Source organism: Fulvia fulva, chromosome 13, assembly GCF_020509005.1.
Source record: "Fulvia fulva chromosome 13, complete sequence".
NCBI classification, from domain to species: Eukaryota; Fungi; Ascomycota; class Dothideomycetes; order Mycosphaerellales; family Mycosphaerellaceae; genus Fulvia; species Fulvia fulva.
In genome coordinates this window covers 1,052,704-1,070,111 of record NC_063024.1, presented here as the reverse complement: position 1 = coordinate 1,070,111, position 17,408 = coordinate 1,052,704, and the positions used below count along the sequence as shown (strand labels likewise).

The window sequence follows — 17,408 nt, the reverse complement described above, 5'->3', positions numbered from 1 at the left end:
GTCACCAGTACCGAAACCCTTGGCCGCAACTCCATGACAGGGTACTGCTGCAACAAGCAGCCGATACATGCATCATAACGTCCCTGCCAAGTATACAACACCGTGCGGAATCGTGTACATACATGGACGGAAGATCTCTCGCAAAGAGCATGATGTCCCTGCCGAGCCTGGACGTATTTATCCGTGCCTTGTCGATCGTTTTGTTCCCCTCATTCTGTGGACCGGCATCTGCAGGAACGGGCTGTGATGTCCCGTGGCACGAGAAGTGGCATGTAGCGGGGCCGCGAAGGAGCCAAAGTGATCGAGAAGGGTGCCATGTCCAGGTCACCAAGAATACTGGTAGAGTTGGTGGATGTAGGGAAGGCGAAGTCAACATTGGGAGAAAGTGACGATGTCATAGCCTTTCGATGGTGCAGGCCTGGCGGCTGAAAGCTTTGCCCACAGACCAGCTTCCAGCAGCAAAGCTGTGCTATTCTTCCGACTCATCGCCCAAAGGCGGCCAAACATGCAACCAATCCATTCCAATGCTATGCCAAATGCAAGTAAAGTCCCTTCTATCCAAAGTCGTTATGCCTCCACCAAAATCCCCTAAACACTCAAAACTTCTCCATCAAATTCTTCCTCACCGTCCACATCCTCGCCCTCTTCCCATAGATATACATCGGAATCGTCGTAAACAAACAAGCCAACTGTATACCCCCAATAGCCAAAAACACACTCTTACTCCCCTCACTATCCAACCAATCATTGAAGAACAAGCTGAACACCAAACCGTGGAAGATGTTCTTGCTGAAGTTCAGCGTGACGAGAGCTTCGCCGGCATACTGGCGATACGAGTCGACTGCGAAGGTGATGGACGTCGTAGAGCCTAGGGAGCAGCCGAATGAGATTATGCCGAAGAAGACGGTCGGCACGATCCACGCGTCGCGTTCTTCGGCGCTCCAGCCGTAGCCCATTAGGCCGATGACGGTGGTGATGGCGATGGGGATTGCCATGACGAGGCGGAACTCGGGTTCGTAGATGCCGCCGTTCTTGCGGGCCATGTAGCGGACAACAATGTCTGAGAACTTGCCGGCTACAGCAGTACCTAGGACACCGCCGACGAAGGGGGAAATGTATACGAGACCGGCTTGCAGGGAGGTGAAGTTGTACATGTTGCGGTCCTTGTAGATCGTGGTGATGGATTCTGAGATGACGATAAGCCAGCCGATGGATAGAGAGTACACGAGGGCGCTCCACAGCAAGCTCGGGTAAGCGAAAAGGATGAAGGGTCGGAGAGCAACCTTGAACCAGTTGTCCTTCGAGAGTCGGCCGGCGTATGGCTTCAGTGACTGGACCCAGGTCTGAGCGGGCTCGGAGTCGAGGCGCTGTGTGTAGGCGTTGCGAGGATCGTGATCTTCACTGTGGTTGGTCGAAGTCCTGGATAGTACGTGTGGAAGTTGGCTTTCCACTGCTGGTAGATCCACTGCGTGGTTGTCAAAGTAATCGTGGGCCGCAACAGCAGGAGCTGGTGGTGGGATTGACGGATGGCTCTTGGGTGAGACTCGACCTCGCTCTAGTGGTGTAGCGTCGCCCTTCTCGTTCTCTCCGTTGTCAACACTACTGCCACGCTTTTCGTCGTTTAAGGATTCAGTCTGGAAGTGTGCATGTCGACCAGGTGTTTTGTGTTCTGTCGCAGGTCCATCGATAAGACCATCGTTGGCATTCGCTGCAAGCAGTCTAGTCTTTCTTTCCACACCCGGACTTGCCGGCTGAGAGTGCGACAACTGATGCCACACCTGATGGACACTCCAAGTACTTCCATGCTGTCTCGGCTTCGGTCGGCGAGGTTTTGGTGTTCTATCCCAAAACGTCTCCGGCACGAAGAGGAAAAGCAGCACACCTCCGAACGCGACGACAATAGCCACGATCCAGAATACCCATCTCCAACCTAGGCTCTCTATGACAGCTGCACTGACCAGAGGCACCAGATTCTTGCCTCCTAGCAGCAGCAGTGTGTAAATGCCCAATCTGTACCCTTTCTCGTGCTAAAGTTTATGGTTATTACGATGTACGTGGGTATATAGAAGCGTATATCGCGGGGTATTTACTTACTAGGAAATAGATTTCGGCGATGGTAGCAGAGGGGAGACATTCCACACTGCTCGCAGCAACGCCCATAAAGATACGAGCTCCGACAAGGCTGCCGAAGCTCGGTGAAAGTGCGCACCAGACCCCAGACAATGCAAAAGCGACCGAGGCTACCAGGTACACAGGCCGCTTGCCGTACAAGATTGCGGTAGGACTGAGCAGGACGCTGCCAATGCCCAGACCCATCATGTACAGACCCGTAGTCAGTGCGACTGTCGGCTCAGATACGTCGTACTCATGTGCAACGTTGTTGAAGCCTGCCGCCAAGATGGCAGTCATGCCTCCTCCCAGCATGCAGTAGAAGCCCAACGATAACAGTGCAGCATCTCTTCTCCACTTCGACCAATTCAGCGGGTCGTTGAGAGAGTCGTCTGGTTGTGGATCAAGCACAAACTGGCCGTCTGGTGTCCGCTTCTTCTCTTGTATCGATGACCTTCGTCGTTGCTGCGAGCTGGATCTTGAAGGCGAGTAGGGCAGGGAGGAGGCGGAGGTTCGTGCTGGGGCATTTCGTATGCCGAGAGGTTCGTTGTACTCGGAGACCTTCGACAGGAGCAGGACGGAGCCAGGCACTTCATCCGTCTCTGCATTCATGATGCCCATGTTCCATCTTGCTGGCCTCTTCTCAGCACTACTCTGCTCGGTGTCTGACGTGTCACCGCTGCCACCGTGCTGCCTTGTGCTTGTGTTGTTCCTGTTGCCCAGCAGGGCCTTCCAGTCGAAGCGTCTCTTTGCTCGTCCATCATCCATGGCAGCGGATGCTGTATCGGGTCCATCTCTTGGCTTCTCACCGCCGTCCATGGTCTGTGTTGTTGACGCGACCTGACGCCGTTGTAACAGGACGGAGCACAGAGGAAGGTCGTTGAAAGAGTAATAAGTGAGAGGAGGGAGTCATGTGCGGAGAACAGTGGTGTATGTATGTATGTATGTACGTATACTTAGCGCATCATGTGCAAGTAAATCCTTCCAGTGGTGTGTGAGATAATGTCGGGCTGGTACGTCAGAAAGATGTGCCTTGCGCCAGATGCTGACTCTGACACCGACGCCTTGCGATAGACAGAATGCTACAGCATCGTGTTGCTGAGCAGAAGAAGCTTGGCTGTCCTCATCAAGTGGGTCGCGCTGATCCTGGTTGAGATCAATGAGGCAAACTCAAAAGGCGGAGAGGTGGTCCCGATGTCGAAGCTCACTTCTCTCGCCAACACACCCGGCACCGCTCATACTGCTAGCAGCGGTATGCCTGCGTGGCTTGCACATGATGTGTGGACAAGACTGCGGGGATGGAGGTTGGTGGTGTGGTGGTGTCGCAGGACGGTGCTCGTGCCCGTTGGTGACGGCATCCCAACACGAACCGGCTTGGCGGAGCTTTATCGACTACTGCACAAGGCCATGTGACGAGCTTGTGCTTGATACATGTCAGATGTGAAGCCACACCGACACCGATGAAAGCCCGAAGCTGTTCGACATGGATCCACGAGCCGATGCGACCTCAGCTCATGCCGGCCATGTCAGGCAAGCTACAATCCCTGGAGAAGGCAATCGTGTTGCATTCCACCGTCGATGCTGTCGTTCTGATCGAAGCATCTCGTTTTCTGGCTGGCGCCGAAACCTCAGAAACCTCGTCTGCAAGCTCGTCTTGACTTGAACATTTCCACGGCGTGTGCTAACATGCATGTCAGAGCGACTGGAAGTGGTCTGGATCGAGGAGTGTATGCTCCAGAATCTAGCCAACACGCTCCTCCGGAGGGTGCAGCACCACAATATGGACCAACCTTGGCCATCCTTGCCACACATAGGTCGCATATGCCCGGAACTGACCGTTGTCGATGGAGGACTTGCCCATGTCCCGATACTCGAGAAGTCCATGCAGTTGCCAGTAGTGAGCCTGCCGAGGTCAATTCATCGACTCCACAGTCAACACCGTTCCTACGATAGAGCACTTCCATACGGCAAGCAACGTGCAGCTAGTGCGGTGAATGATGCTGCGTCTCCATGTGCGATCGTCGACCACGGCATGGTCGGTCTCAGTTCTTCTAACATTGCCCGACCTGCAGCACTTCGCCCACATGCATTCCACGACGGACTCTGTTTTCAAAATGCATGCGGCTGTTGACTGTGCTAATCCATGCTCATGCATCCGCTGACAATCCATGTCCCAGATCCTTCGCTTCACTCCTCCATGCAGTAATGTGGAGTGCCATAGCGGCTCTGACTTTCAGCTCAGCTCTCGAACGAGAAACCACAACACCTTCTTCCAGCATCCTCGCCCTGTCAGCATTACCTTCAATTCCGCGCCATGGCCTTCTGCGATGCATGCCTGGAAAGCTTAAGACCCGAAAGACCGTTCAGCAATGCGAGCCCCGCTCGCAGCTTCTATCTACACCATAAATCGACTGCCGCGTTCTTGGCCGCAGATTGCGAACGGCTGCCCTCTCTGCAAGCGGCTGTGGGCAAAGTTGAGCGATGAAGAGCGCGGCATTGTATTCAGGCATGAGCTGCAGCCGTGCAAGGACAATCATGGGCTCTTTCGGTACTCCATAACACCGCCATTGGCGAATGACGAATGCGAAGTGGCAATCTGGTGCCGATTTGAGAAAGAGAAAGAAGGTGTCGACTACAACAAGTTCGGCACCCTCGATCTTGTTCCCACCCGCGGTGAGTGCGGCAAACGCCGGCTGTGTTGATGATCGAGACTGACCGCATCACCAGAGACAACAACAGGTTCCGGCACTACTGTCACATCTTCTGGAACTGGGTCGATGAAGACGCTTGGACTTGCCAACCAATGGCTATCCGATTGCGTGGGGAATCACGAGACGTGTAACCGGAATGTTGACGCAGGATGGCTACCGACCCGGCTGCTTCACTTGAGCGAGGACTTACAATCTTCTTCTTTGATGACTGCGCGCGAGCTTGATGCTCCTGCACTTTACGCGGCTCTGAGCTACTGCTGGGGCGGTGATCGCTTCTTGAAACTAGCAGCTTCGAATGGGCGCAGCCTCCGCCGCGGACGACCAATAGCGGAACTACCAAAGACTTTCCAAGAGGCCATGCATGCCTGCATAGCGCTGGGTATACACTACCTTTGGAGTGATGCCTTGTGCATCATACAGGAGGAGGATGGATTGCAAGACTGGATCATAGAGTTCGCCCACATGGGCCAGGTATACGCCAACGCCACCTGCGTCGTAGCCGCCACTACTTCCAACAAGCCTAGTGAGGGCCTGTTTCGGGACCAGCATGATGTCGACTTTTCAAGCACTAGGGTGGTGCTGCCCCCGGGTATCTTAGGTCCGCTCCTACCAGGTGCCTACGGTGTTGTCCCCGGACGCTTCTGGCAGGACCGTGTAGACCTGACTTCCCTCAATCACCGGGCGTGGGTGTTACAGGAACGCACTCTAGGCTGACGAATCATCCACTTCGGCGCAGAAGAGCTGCTTTGGGAATGTCGGTATCTCAATCGCTGCCAGTCATATCCTGAAGTTCTACCAACTTCGGTGCCGACCGCTAGCCCCAAGCTTGGAACGCCACGGCCAGCTATCATAATCGAAGATGAGCATGAAAGTCCATGGTACGATGTCTAGTATCACTTGATCGCTCGCTACACCTCCACACATCTGGAAAACTACACTGGACATCGATAGGCCACTGTGGACTGGTCGGCACGATCGCTTCAGAGCTTCAAGCTTCTCCTGACTGTCCCTGGAATGGCCATGCTCGCTAAAGCCGTCGTACAGCGAATGGAAGATCCTGGAATACTACTACAGTGTCGTCAGCCTGACCCTGGAACATCAAACAGATGATACGACAGGTCTGATCCACAAGGGGGAGCTTGTGTTGGAGGGGTTTCTACTGCCCGTCACTCTCGCTGAGCGAGCAGGCCATCAGGACCGGTGGCATGTGCGATCAGGCGACCTGAGCGCCACCGAGCCCGCCGTGGATCATACACGAGAGTATCTTCCCATCTCTTCGCAGAACGAAGAACATTACTGTATGCCCGCCGCCAAGACGACGACTAAGCAGGGCGGTGGCGACACATTAATCCGACGCTTCTTGCTGGAAGTTGTCGATGCCAAGAGTGGGACAGTCCAACGCCTTGGGATGGCATTCTTCTCACCCGACCAGTATGCACAAATGCGGACTACTCCAGGTGCCGAACCAAACGGTCCCTGCGTCAATTACGATGCCATCACTGGACGCCATCAGATCCGCATCGTCTAGTCATCCACTACCTCCACAAAGGCATCGACGTACAGCGGCATGTCGTCCAGCAACGCCTGTCTCGTCTTCCTGTACAGCCCTCTTTCCAGCCTGCTCTGCCACCCGCCCTTCTCCTTCGCCACGACATATTGCGTATAGATCTTTTCCCAAGCATCCTCATCCCATTTCTTACCACGCTTTGTGTGCGTCACCTCCATGACCCGCCACATATGGAACCACCAGACACTCGTGGTCACCAACTCTCTCAAAGGCGCCGCGGCAGCGAACGGATTGGTGTAGTCACTCAGCCATGGCTTCTCGAAACCAGGATCGAGGCGGACGTGTTCTCGATTCGCGAAGTCGGTGGATGAGATACTATGGCGCTTGACATCGTCGTCGAAGAGGTGGAGCACATCGAGGAGTTGCTTGATGTAGACGTGGTCGGTGCTAAGGGTAGAGAGTGCGAGGGGTTTATCGGCTTCTTCAAACCAATGGCCCGGCCAGTTGGCGAGAGGATGGGCGAGTCGAGGTAGCCACCTTTTGGCGAAGGCGGTGGTCTTTGGGGTCGCTGACATTGGCGTGGTGGAGATGAGCTGCGCAGGGGGCTGCGAGTGGTGGTGGAGCTTCATGGAACCTGGTACCGCGGCGCTTGCTGGGTATTGACGGTCGAACAAGGTGGCATTGTGCCTTCGGATTGCTTCTTGGTCATCGTTCTTTTGTTGACCACAGAAGGCGAGGAAGTTTCGATGATGCCAGATTGCACGCGCGAAGCTGTGCTCATTGAAGTCTGGCGATTGTTGGCTTGTGCCAGTGTTCGCAGTCACTGAGTCTGAAGTGATGGCTCAGCTTCACTCGAAGACCCCATCCAGGCAACAGCCCACCTATTGACCACAACAATGATAGCTCGGACAGCATTGGTAGTACAAATAGCGACAGATCTTCGATTCAACATCAACGACAACACCGACACCACCTTCATTACCACCACATCGACCACATCAACCTCACCAACGCCACCATGGGTGGTCCATCCCTCATCTCCCAAAACTCACAACAACTACCAACACCGAAGAGAGCCAGATCTACCAAGATTAAGAAGAAGCGCGTCGACAAAGACGAGTTCGCTTTGGAATGGCTGACACGCTTCGTCCTTATGGACCGCGAGCTAGAGGACGCTCGTGAGCCCAAGCCACAGGGAGGCTTGGTAGTGCAGGGAGAAGATGGAGAAGATCTGATCGTGAACGATGACGACGACGATGACTACCAACTCAGACAGCTCGATGCAGTCGGCCACGGCTTGGATTTGCTGGAGGCTTGGGATGATGTTGCTAAGGGCGTGATGGTTACGAAGAAATCGTTCCCGAAGGAGATTTGGCGTATGCTTGGCTTCCTCGATTTTGAAGTTGTCGTACAAAATGGCTGACTCAAACTACAGTCAACCCCTTCACCGCCGCTGACGCACTTCGTACCTTCGTCATCAACTTCTTGGCCACGTGGCAGACTATCAAGGTAAGAACGAACGGCGTTCTTTCCTGCAGCATTTGCATATCTCACTAACCCTCTCACAGCACGAGAAGTTCTACCACGGCCAGCAACGACACGCACAACACATTAAGCAGTTCGCGAAGAAGCTGAATGCCATGCTGGAGAGGGCGCATAAGATGGCGCCGAATGTGATTAATAAGGTCAGAGGTGCTGCGGGTGGGAGGCTGAGGAAGGCACGGGCTGGGGATGATGATGATGGGGACGAGGAGTGAATGAGAGCAGCAGGTATGGAGTGAGAGCTTGGCTTGAAATTATTGGATTGGCGAAGTTGAGCCGAAGTGAGGATGGAATATAAGTGGCGCGAGGCGCGATGACTGCCTACAGATCTTTCACTTCGATGGCGTGATGGCTGTGGCAAGTGAGAGTGGATGCGTTTGTGTTTCAGAATGGAAGGCGCTTCACTTTCGATGGCATATAGATCCAGTGCTATTTCGAACGATCGTTCGACATTCTCTTTCTCACACCCTCCAACCCTACAGTACCACGACGAGCCTACGCGATACGATCTGGCACAACGGTACGCTCACGGTTCATCTCGCAAAATAGCACCCACAGCATCATGAAACTCTCTATCATGGTCATGCTGCTCTTGGCCGCGATCATCAGTCATGCTACTGCCGCAAACGTCTCCGACGCAGCCGTGCCGCCTTGCATGTCCAACATTGAGCCAGCCACATCTGCTCCAGCTACCGCAAGCGACTCTGTTACCGTCAGCATCCTAGATCAGACAATGACTCACCTTTCTAGCAACGTCGATTTGCCACAGCTCGATGAAGATGCACGACTCTCACTCAGCGTTACGGCCATAGACCAGTGGTACAGGACTATTGGCTCAACCAGCGGCACAGAGACTTCAGTGAACATCTCCGTGGACCATGCAGCGAACCACCGCGCCCGTGTCTCGAAGAAGTCTTCAATCTCCGCCCTTGGTCCGCTCATAACGGCTATGCCTCTTGGTCTCGCTCAGCATACCGATCAAGCGACCGCCATAACCGAGGGTTCTAAGAACAAGGTGGCAAGCATTGATAAGGAGGATCGACAGCATGCGAAGCAAATTCCACTCCCAGACTGCCCGTCCGTCGCATTCAATAACAATCTTCGCTCCGACAGCTGGCCCCGAGGGCAGCTCGCACGCATGCTGCTGAGCAGACGTGCTGTGGTCATCGATGGCATATGCGGCCAGCGTGAGTCCCAAGCGCAGGCGTTTGACGAAACGCGGGCGTCACGCAACGCGTTTGGTAAGATGTCGACAGAGAAAGATGTCCTTGGAGTGGGATGACGTCGAGCTCGGCAGACCTCCTTCCTTTTCGCGTTGATCTCGCGTTGGGTTCTCTCGATACCATCGACCACTCCCTATTCGCCGTCAGGCTTATGGACTATTGTCATCTCGCAACGGACTATGTTTGACTCAATCGGAGCGATTCTGTCCTTGCCCAGCACCACCCACCCGGATCTGCATGCGGCCAGGATGTGTTGTGTAACATGATTGGACATTGCCATCAAGGAGCACGGATGCTGGATTCCGCACACCAAGCATCATGTAGGGCGGTATGCTCTTCATCAAAGTCGTCGCTTACTACTTTCATCTTGCACATCTTGCGTCCAGCTCGAGGCAGCTGTATTGACTTTCATTGGGAAGGCCTTCTTTGCGTAGTCTGCTAAAACACACGTCTCTATGCACTGAACCGCCTACTGGAAGGTCACAATCCCGAAAGTCGATGGGGCGATATGAGTGACTGTAGCACTGTCATGGTCGACCGCACAAAGGCTTGGTTCGCAGCTAAGTCATCTCCGCGGGCGTATGGGGGAGGCGATGGCGCCGTCTTCTGGGCCATGAACATTAATGCTAATCAGGTCATCTTCTGGCTTGTTTGGTACGCATACTCGCAGCCAGGTCTTCTCCAGGAACTCAGAGACGAGATCGCACCTTATGTTAAGCGAGCTCCATTGTCAGATGAGGTACAGATCGACCTGGATTCCCTGTGGAGGCATTGTCCTCTTCTGAAGGGCGCCTTCTTCGAGAGACTTTGCGGATTGAAGCTGCTAGCATGAGCTACAAGGTTGCTGAGCAAGACTTTGTCGTTCGAGAGAGCACGGACGATGCCAAGCTGCTAGGCAAGTCTGAACCTGAAAGCTTCGAGCTGAAGAAGGGAGAGTATATCTGCATTCCACATGTCGTGCACCAAAGCGATGGTCGATACTTCCGAGACCCAGATCGCTTCGATCCACGCAGGTTCTGGGTGCACGACTCGACCGATGTTGCGAGTGGTGAGAAGCACAGAGACATCAGCGTCGAATACAAGACGATGAAGGTCTGGGGTGGAGGAAAGCAGATGTGCAAAGGCAAGCCGTTCGCAGAGCGTGAGGTCGTACTTTTTGCCGCTGCTATCATCAGTGCTTGGGAGATCGAGCCTGTCGATGGCAAGTGGGAACATCCAGGACGTATCCCTACGGCAGGAACTGTTGTACCGAAGAAAGATGTTCGGGTGCGAATGTGGAAGAGGGAAGGCTGGTGAACTTTATAACACGAGTCGCGACATTACACTCAACTGCTCGGGCAGTGACCGCGATACTATCGTTCGTGTGGCGGCCGAGCCCGCCCCTAGATTGCTCTACCGGGTTCGGACGGGAGCATGAGTGAGCTCGATTTGCTTCGTACTTGCCTGTCACACAAAACCTGGTCTGCGGCACGGCTCATTGATACAAGAAGCGGAGACCTGCCAAGAAAGTTCGACTTCACCTGTCCCTTATCTTATCCTGATCATCATCTTTACTCATGCCTCGTGTGCAAGGTTGTCCCATAGCTGTGACTACCTTCACCAACTTTGAGCTGCCCGGGCTCGTCCGAGGCTAACTTCATCCTAAAACCCTACACACCCTACAACACCGCCGAAGCCATGAAGATGATCGGAGAAGCCTACTGGCCAGACTCAGGTCTAGGCACAAAAGCCGCCCTCGCGGTAACGGGCGAACCAATGCACCCCTTGACCAGAACAGTCCTCTCCCCTGTGACATCCTCCTTCGACGACATTACCGGCCCAGAGCGCGAGAAGACCGCCAGCGAGATTTTTTTCCGCCGCTCGCGTAGCCCGTGATGCGTTCCGCTGTGCCTTTGTCGAGGACTGGAACCGTCAAGACATCGACGTGGTGCTTGCACCATGCTTCGTCGGTCCGGCGAGCAAGCATGACACAGCGTATTATTGGAATTATCCTGCGCTCTGGAACTGGGTGGATTACCCGGCCGTTGTGTTGCCGACGCCTATGAAAGTCAAGGCGAGTCGGGAGCAGGTTTATGCGAAGGACTATGAGCCGCTAAGTGAGAAGTGTAGGCATGTTAAGGAGATGTGGGAGGAGGGTGGGTTTGAGGGTGCGCCGATAAATGTGCAGGTTGTTGGGAGGAGGTCTCACGATAATGAGTTGTTTGGAGTGTTGGGGGAGATGCAGAGGGTTTGTGAGTTTAGGGTGGATTGCAAGAGTGGATAGAGTTCTTGTGTTAGAAAGCAGAGCTGCACCGCTCTCAGATCCTTGTAATGCTTGCTATCATGGTTCTGCTACGGACCCTGGATTACCAGACGACGGCTCGCGTACGCGCGATAGCCCGCTTCAATCAGCTCATGTATCTTTGCTGGAATCTCATCTTCCTTCCACAAGTTCTCGGGAACCGGCGGCAGCCCCTTTACAGCAAGTTTTCTCTCTTCAAAGGCCCAACGACGCTCAACCATGACGCTTATTGCTTGTCTCAGCTCATCGCTGCTCATATTGTCGAGTGCTGAAAGGTCGAGTTGATCCCGCCGCGCCAGCTCTTTGAGCTCGTCAATCTCTGCAGTTGCAGCCTCCGCATACTGGTAGATCTTGTGGCCGAGTAAATTGACGCAGGTGGTGGCGGCGATGCGGAGCTCTGAGTCTGTGAGCTTAGACTCGCGGACTTGGTTATGAAGTAGGACTCCTGGGGTGAAGGCGTGGCGTGGCTTGGCGGTCATGGCTTGGAAGTGGCTGAGAGCTGCATCGTCTGGTTGGGTGGACATAATGGGACAGTGTTGTACGGAATCTGTTGTTGTTTCTGATAGCAGGGTGTGCTTGGGTTTTGTTGGAGCTTCTGAGGCGGTTTGACGTGTTTGCCTGGTGCTCCAGCTGGGCTTTTTAATGCTCCGACTAGAACGTGGTGGACAACAAGTATACAAAGGCTGGCCTAACGGCCATGTCTGTGAGATCGCAATCAAGCGCTATGGAAGAAGTGAGCGTGTGTTTGTGCTGTGCCTGATGCTCGGGGGTTTTAGACAACTGATCAGATATACCAGACTTCCTTTGTATGTTGCGCTCCGGTAAGTGCTGGCTCGTGCGTAAGTCTGGTGCGCTGTGTTGCGGAGCTTCCGCGTCTCTTTCGTGGCACTCTGGCCAATGCTAGAGGTATGTGATGCCCTTGCGTGTTCCTTCCACCGCCAAGAATGAGTCTATCCCACCTACAGCCATTGCTCGGATGTCATCTCGGTCAATCGTAACATCGACATCTTGTAGGTCCAATCTTCGCAGCTTTGGTTGCCTCTTTGCGAACTCGACCAGCTGCGACCCGTGGAATATCCCGCCACGCAGTTGCAAACTTTCGAGCGTGGAGTATTCATGGGACAGAAGGCACGCCGTGAAATGCACCGTACCACCGATTTTACAGCGTGACACCTGTAGCTTCAACGACTTCAGGCTATCGATTGCCGCTACCAGAAGCGAATTGCCGAAGGGAATACAGTGTTCCACAGTGCGGCCTTTAGCGCAGACTTCGAGATCAAGGTGCTGGATGTTCCTGAACTGATTGAGTTGGTCGAGACGTCGGGCAGGAAGGCCCCAATTGCCACAGTGCGATGTGAATGTTGGCAGGACAAACTGCGTCGAAGCCTCGGTACAGGCCATCTGAAGTGCGTTCGAAATCAAGACGAAGGGGCTGTGATCGCGGCACGAAGGCATGTGCATCTTGCCACTACGGGAGAAGCCTCCCATGCCAGCGCGAATGATTGGGAAGGTTTTTGCAGTATCCCTATTGGCTAGGTGAACTCCCTGGAGTGTGCCGGTTCTGACTATCGCGGCGAAGACCTGTTGCAACAGCGTGATCTGCGAGCCGCTCGCTTGAAATGTGTTCTGTTTGTCCTGCGCGGCTAGCTGTCCATGGAAACACTCGTAGAGTTCTACGTACTTAGCGTAGTCCTCGCTGAGTGAAGAAGAGGCGCCTTTGATTCTTCTGAACGCCGCCTCACGGGATCTCTGCGCGACTTCCATGGCCTCTCGGAGGTCTGGGCGTGCGTATGCGCCCTCTATGAGGAACGTGATCGTCTTCATGGCAGGCCCGAAGACATGGTGTCGCGAGATCTGCACCGCCAGCTCGACGCTTTCTTGAGAGTTGAGAAAGAATGCATGATGTGTGAAGAGCGTGCGTGTGTAGACTCGAAGGACTTTGGAGCATGCTTCGCGACACGCGAGCCGGAGTGCCTTGAGGTCTCGTCCTGTCAGTCGCTCGGCAACGGCCTCGAAGATCTCCGGAGGGAGCGTAGCGAGGTAGGCCTTCGCCATGGTGTGAGCGCGACGTTTGGTGTTGCTTGGGCGTGATGTTCTGAGGTGGGAAGAAAGGACACGTCTGGCAAGAGGACTGCGGACATGTCAAGCGGCAGCCCGCAAAACTCCAAACTGTGCGCCTCCCATTTACTCACATTTCAGCCCCTCGGTGTGCAACCGAGCAGCGTTGTTCACCTGCAAGATTTGCCGGTGCATCTCGTGTCTCGAAGCAAAAAGACAAAAATCACTGCTACCACAGTGCATGCATGGTCACTCTGCCATCAGCCTTCAAACATGACATCAAAACTGCAAAAAGAAACTCCTCTGAGCACGACTTATTCTATGCGTACCTCATCTGACAGGATAAGGAAAACAACCCTTAGATGGGGTGGTTTTACCTTGTATTTTGGTGCACCTACGATCTGATGTGTGGTATCAACATGATCGACAACTCGAACCCATGACTCCCATGGTGCTGCTACTAAGCCTATGATGGGGCGTTTCGTGGACGAGCTGTGTCGGTGGATCGAACTGTTCGGAAATTCAAGACCTCTTGCGACCTGAGCCATGGGGGACTTGAATCTCGTACTGAGTTGATGAGGGGTAGGTGAGTCTGGTGGTATGTATGCGTTTCATGTGAGCTGCCGGGGATCTGCCGTGTGGTGTGCAAGATGGGAGGCTGTGCGACACCAGGCTATCGCGCGGGTCGTGCAGGTCATGCTTCTTGGAAATCGAGGCAGGCTCGTCTACTCATTATCGGCATGGCCATATAGTCATCACTCGTCACCCTCGAGTGCCAACCCGCACTCCCTCGCCAGCACATCCACAATACCCCTCCACTGCCTCACAACAGGATGATGCCTCGCAACGTTCCCAAACGTAACGCTCCCCTGCCCCTCCACATCTTGGCCCGGGACATCATACTTCCAAATGCCATCACGCCCGAAGTACTCCTCTCCCAAAATCTTCTCCATCTTCAACTCCTCTTGGGCATCCTCCCACAACTTTTTCACCCTCTCATCCTCCGCCCTCGCGATAGCTTTCGCGATTCCCTCTAAAACTCCTAGTATGTACCCAACTTTCATGCCAATCTCCCCGCCCAAGCTGAAACCCTCATCGAAGCCCGCTTGGATGTGCTGTTCTTTGCTCACGGCTATGCCTTCACGGTAGCCGTTGGTGACGTGAATGCTGCGGAGGCGGGGTATGTCGGAGTGGTCTGTGTTGGTCGCATGAGTTCCCTCACGGCCGGCTAGGTTGGGCGATGAGGGTGCGGATCCAAAGACGTCGTCAAGGGGATCTGTGTGCTGTGGCTCATAGCCAATGCTGTGTGGTTGTTCATCGTCGTTGCCTGGGGCGCTCATAAAGAGCTCGTCGTCGCGCGGACCCAAGGGTGGTCGGTCGCGGAGCATGGTGACAGGGTGTTAAGAGACATGCTGTAGATGTGGAAAGAGCTGTTCTGGGTAGGAGGTGATGTGGTGTGGTTGTTGAAGATTGCAGATTCTCGGGAGTCGGCTGAGGTTGCGGGCGGGCCGATCGCGCTGCTGACTTCCAAGGTTGTTTGACTTCTTTCCTCGTCCCTTCCTCCATCAACATACTATCAAGCACATCGTCAATGCCCGATGTACAAAAGTGATCAGAAATGCTAACGGTAGGTGGTAACGACTTTCACGGCGTGAAAGCGAACACCCAGAACGAAGCCGACATCGTCAGCCGAAAGATCGGGATGCGCCACAGAAGGACCGAGTTTTCGGGTCTGCAGCCATTGCAACCACGAGTACCGACCTGATCCTCCTCAGCTGCCGGTCTCGCGGTCTGATATAATGTCGCACCATTGTGTGTGTGGTCTATGCTTTGTGCGACTTCGCGACTTCGGTATAGGCACTCGGTACCTCAGAAAGTGACCTGGACGGCAACAGAAAATGCTTGCTTTGGCCACCATGAATGCAAGGATATGTATAGTCTTCGATTACTTTCCTCTTCATGCCGTCACTGATTACAGCGTGATGACATGGCTGCACCGCAAAGTCACAGAGAATCCTTCGAGAAGGAAGAGACGCCATACACATCGCGAGCACACTCGTATGTAGATGACCCGGAGAAGCAGGAACAACATCTACACCACCAGCAGCAAGACCAAAGCGACACGCTACGAAAGTACAGCACAGATGGATCACCTCTCGAGATCTCTTCCTCACATCTCTCGGTACCTGCTTCGCCTTACATCCCCGATGGCGGCTTCACCGCATGGTTCCAGGTCACATCAGGTTTCTTCCTCTTCTTCAACTCATGGGGTCTTATCAACGCCTTCGGGGTCTTCCAGTCGTACTACAAGTCGACGCTAATACCCTACGAGACCGAAAGCAACCTCTCCTGGATCGGCAGCATCGAGGCATTTTTGCTTTGCTGCTGCACCATCTTCGCAGGACCAGCTTTCGATCGAGGATATGGTCGTACTCTGGTTATTGCCGGCACACTCATGGTGGTCTTTGGCATGATGATGACTTCTCTCTGCACGACTTACTGGCAACTAATGCTCGCACAAGGCCTGTGCATGGGCATCGGTCACGGCGGACTTTTCATTGTTAGCATTGCCATCGTGCCATCCTACTTCAGCACTAAGCGCTCTTTCGCGATAGGTCTCGCAGCCAGTGGGTCCAGCTTAGGAGGCGTCATATATACCATTGTGTTCCATCGCCTTATCGATGTCCACCATCTGAGCTTCGGCTGGGCAACCAGGATCCTGGGCTTCATGGCACTTGGCACCCTCGTCATTCCCTGCGTATGCATCAAGCAACGCGCAATACCCGCTGCACCGAGGAAGAACATCATCGACTTTAGCGGCTTCAAGGAGCTCCCCTTCAGCCTCTTCTCACTTGCTAGCTTCGTTGGCTTCATCGGGCTGTACATCCCGTTCTTCTACATCTCAACCTTCTCCTCCACGAAAGCTGGACTTGACGACATCATGGCGTTCTACATGCTTCCAATCCTTTCGGCCGGCAGTGTTGCTGGTCGCATCTTGCCGGGCTTCGCGGCCGACTACTTGGGACCTCTGAACATGCTCAGCTTCTGTACGGTGGTAGCTGGTATTCTCGGCTTCTGCTGGATCGCAATACCGGCACACGCAAGTGTCGGCGGACTTCTGGTATGGTCGCTGCTATATGGATGCTTCAGCGGAGCCTTCGTGAGTCTGCAGCCTTCCACTGTCGTCAGTATCACACACGACCTCAGTACCGTTCGTTGGTGGTCGGCTAGGCATGAACACATTTTGTGCCGCGCTGGGACTCCTCATTGGTACACCTATCGCTGGTGTTATACTGGGCGACAACAATGCTTGGACGGGGCTGCAAGCGTTCTGCGGTGCGACACTACTCGCAGGTGGGGCGCTTGTTATGGTTACTAGGTGGTCGAGGGCTGGAGCAGGTCTTGCGAGGAGAGCTTGAGATTGACCCCGTGAGCTTGGAGAAGTTTCGTCCATCTATTGCTTCCACTTCACACACCCAATCAATATCCAGGAAGCGGCGCCGCAAGTTCTTCAGTATCAGTAAAGTTCATGAAGGTCCCGGGACCGGTGCCTCAAGCCGAGTGCCATCTACCTCAGCTGAAAGCCCGATGTCGCGCTGAGCCGTTCATCAAGCCAAGTTCCAAACCTAGTAATGTGGCGCAATCGAGGTGTAAAAGCATCGGAGCATTCTCTTTGTTGCCAGTGCACAGGCACAAATTCTGGTAGCACTGCATGATGGTAGGCCTGCCTGGCGGCTACGACGTTGCGACATCTTGGAGACTCTCCAGTTCACAGTTTCAGGAGCTGAGAGATCTATGAGACGCACACCTGCTCACTGCTGGAAAGTAGAGACATTTGTTCCATGCACCAGCTTGAATCAACGACCTAGGCGACAATGCATAAACGCCAAGAGAGTGTCGGCTGGATCACTATTACACACGTGCCAGATATTGTCTTCCCAGCAACAAATTCGGTAACAACTGCTAGCGGCTCGGGC

At 54.1% G+C, this 17,408-nt stretch overlaps 11 protein-coding genes across 11 annotated transcripts; 6 read left to right on the top strand and 5 right to left on the bottom strand.

Moving 5' to 3' along the window:
* Positions 1-596: 596 nt before the first annotated feature.
* On the bottom strand, positions 597-2,928 carry CLAFUR5_14422 (MFS antiporter QDR3; the record flags this gene model as incomplete). Its single annotated transcript, XM_047913570.1, has 2 exons — positions 597-2,027; positions 2,095-2,928. 2 exons carry the CDS (start codon positions 2,926-2,928, stop codon positions 597-599), a joined length of 2,265 nt encoding a protein of 754 aa, XP_047769334.1.
* A 1,550-nt stretch (positions 2,929-4,478) lies between these two features.
* On the top strand, positions 4,479-5,534 carry CLAFUR5_14421 (uncharacterized protein; the record flags this gene model as incomplete). Its single annotated transcript, XM_047913569.1, has 2 exons — positions 4,479-4,782; positions 4,837-5,534. The coding sequence occupies 2 exons, from the start codon at positions 4,479-4,481 to the stop codon at positions 5,532-5,534; spliced, it is 1,002 nt and encodes a 333-aa protein (XP_047769331.1).
* An 810-nt stretch (positions 5,535-6,344) lies between these two features.
* CLAFUR5_14420 (uncharacterized protein) lies at positions 6,345-6,956 on the bottom strand (the record flags this gene model as incomplete). Its single annotated transcript, XM_047913568.1, has 1 exon — positions 6,345-6,956. One exon carries the CDS (start codon positions 6,954-6,956, stop codon positions 6,345-6,347), a length of 612 nt encoding a protein of 203 aa, XP_047769332.1.
* A 389-nt stretch (positions 6,957-7,345) lies between these two features.
* On the top strand, positions 7,346-8,084 carry CLAFUR5_14419 (uncharacterized protein; the record flags this gene model as incomplete). The annotated part of the gene is made up of 3 exons (XM_047913567.1): positions 7,346-7,703; positions 7,763-7,836; positions 7,896-8,084. 3 exons carry the CDS (start codon positions 7,346-7,348, stop codon positions 8,082-8,084), a joined length of 621 nt encoding a protein of 206 aa, XP_047769291.1.
* Positions 8,085-8,431: 347 nt separating this feature from the next.
* CLAFUR5_14418 (uncharacterized protein) lies at positions 8,432-9,151 on the top strand (the record flags this gene model as incomplete). Its single annotated transcript, XM_047913566.1, has 1 exon — positions 8,432-9,151. The coding sequence occupies one exon, from the start codon at positions 8,432-8,434 to the stop codon at positions 9,149-9,151; it is 720 nt and encodes a 239-aa protein (XP_047769290.1).
* A 769-nt stretch (positions 9,152-9,920) lies between these two features.
* On the top strand, positions 9,921-10,388 carry CLAFUR5_14417 (uncharacterized protein; the record flags this gene model as incomplete). Its single annotated transcript, XM_047913565.1, has 1 exon — positions 9,921-10,388. The coding sequence occupies one exon, from the start codon at positions 9,921-9,923 to the stop codon at positions 10,386-10,388; it is 468 nt and encodes a 155-aa protein (XP_047769284.1).
* A 381-nt stretch (positions 10,389-10,769) lies between these two features.
* CLAFUR5_14416 (Putative amidase) lies at positions 10,770-11,355 on the top strand (the record flags this gene model as incomplete). Its single annotated transcript, XM_047913564.1, has 2 exons — positions 10,770-10,956; positions 11,009-11,355. 2 exons carry the CDS (start codon positions 10,770-10,772, stop codon positions 11,353-11,355), a joined length of 534 nt encoding a protein of 177 aa, XP_047769283.1.
* A 68-nt stretch (positions 11,356-11,423) lies between these two features.
* CLAFUR5_14415 (uncharacterized protein) lies at positions 11,424-11,897 on the bottom strand (the record flags this gene model as incomplete). Its single annotated transcript, XM_047913563.1, has 1 exon — positions 11,424-11,897. The coding sequence occupies one exon, from the start codon at positions 11,895-11,897 to the stop codon at positions 11,424-11,426; it is 474 nt and encodes a 157-aa protein (XP_047769282.1).
* Positions 11,898-12,273: 376 nt separating this feature from the next.
* CLAFUR5_14414 (uncharacterized protein) lies at positions 12,274-13,428 on the bottom strand (the record flags this gene model as incomplete). Its single annotated transcript, XM_047913562.1, has 1 exon — positions 12,274-13,428. One exon carries the CDS (start codon positions 13,426-13,428, stop codon positions 12,274-12,276), a length of 1,155 nt encoding a protein of 384 aa, XP_047769281.1.
* A 758-nt stretch (positions 13,429-14,186) lies between these two features.
* On the bottom strand, positions 14,187-14,819 carry CLAFUR5_14413 (uncharacterized protein; the record flags this gene model as incomplete). The annotated part of the gene is made up of 1 exon (XM_047913561.1): positions 14,187-14,819. The coding sequence occupies one exon, from the start codon at positions 14,817-14,819 to the stop codon at positions 14,187-14,189; it is 633 nt and encodes a 210-aa protein (XP_047769288.1).
* A 599-nt stretch (positions 14,820-15,418) lies between these two features.
* Positions 15,419-16,850, top strand: CLAFUR5_14412 (MFS-type transporter dbaD; the record flags this gene model as incomplete). Its single annotated transcript, XM_047913560.1, has 2 exons — positions 15,419-16,595; positions 16,639-16,850. The coding sequence occupies 2 exons, from the start codon at positions 15,419-15,421 to the stop codon at positions 16,848-16,850; spliced, it is 1,389 nt and encodes a 462-aa protein (XP_047769287.1).
* Positions 16,851-17,408: the final 558 nt, after the last annotated feature.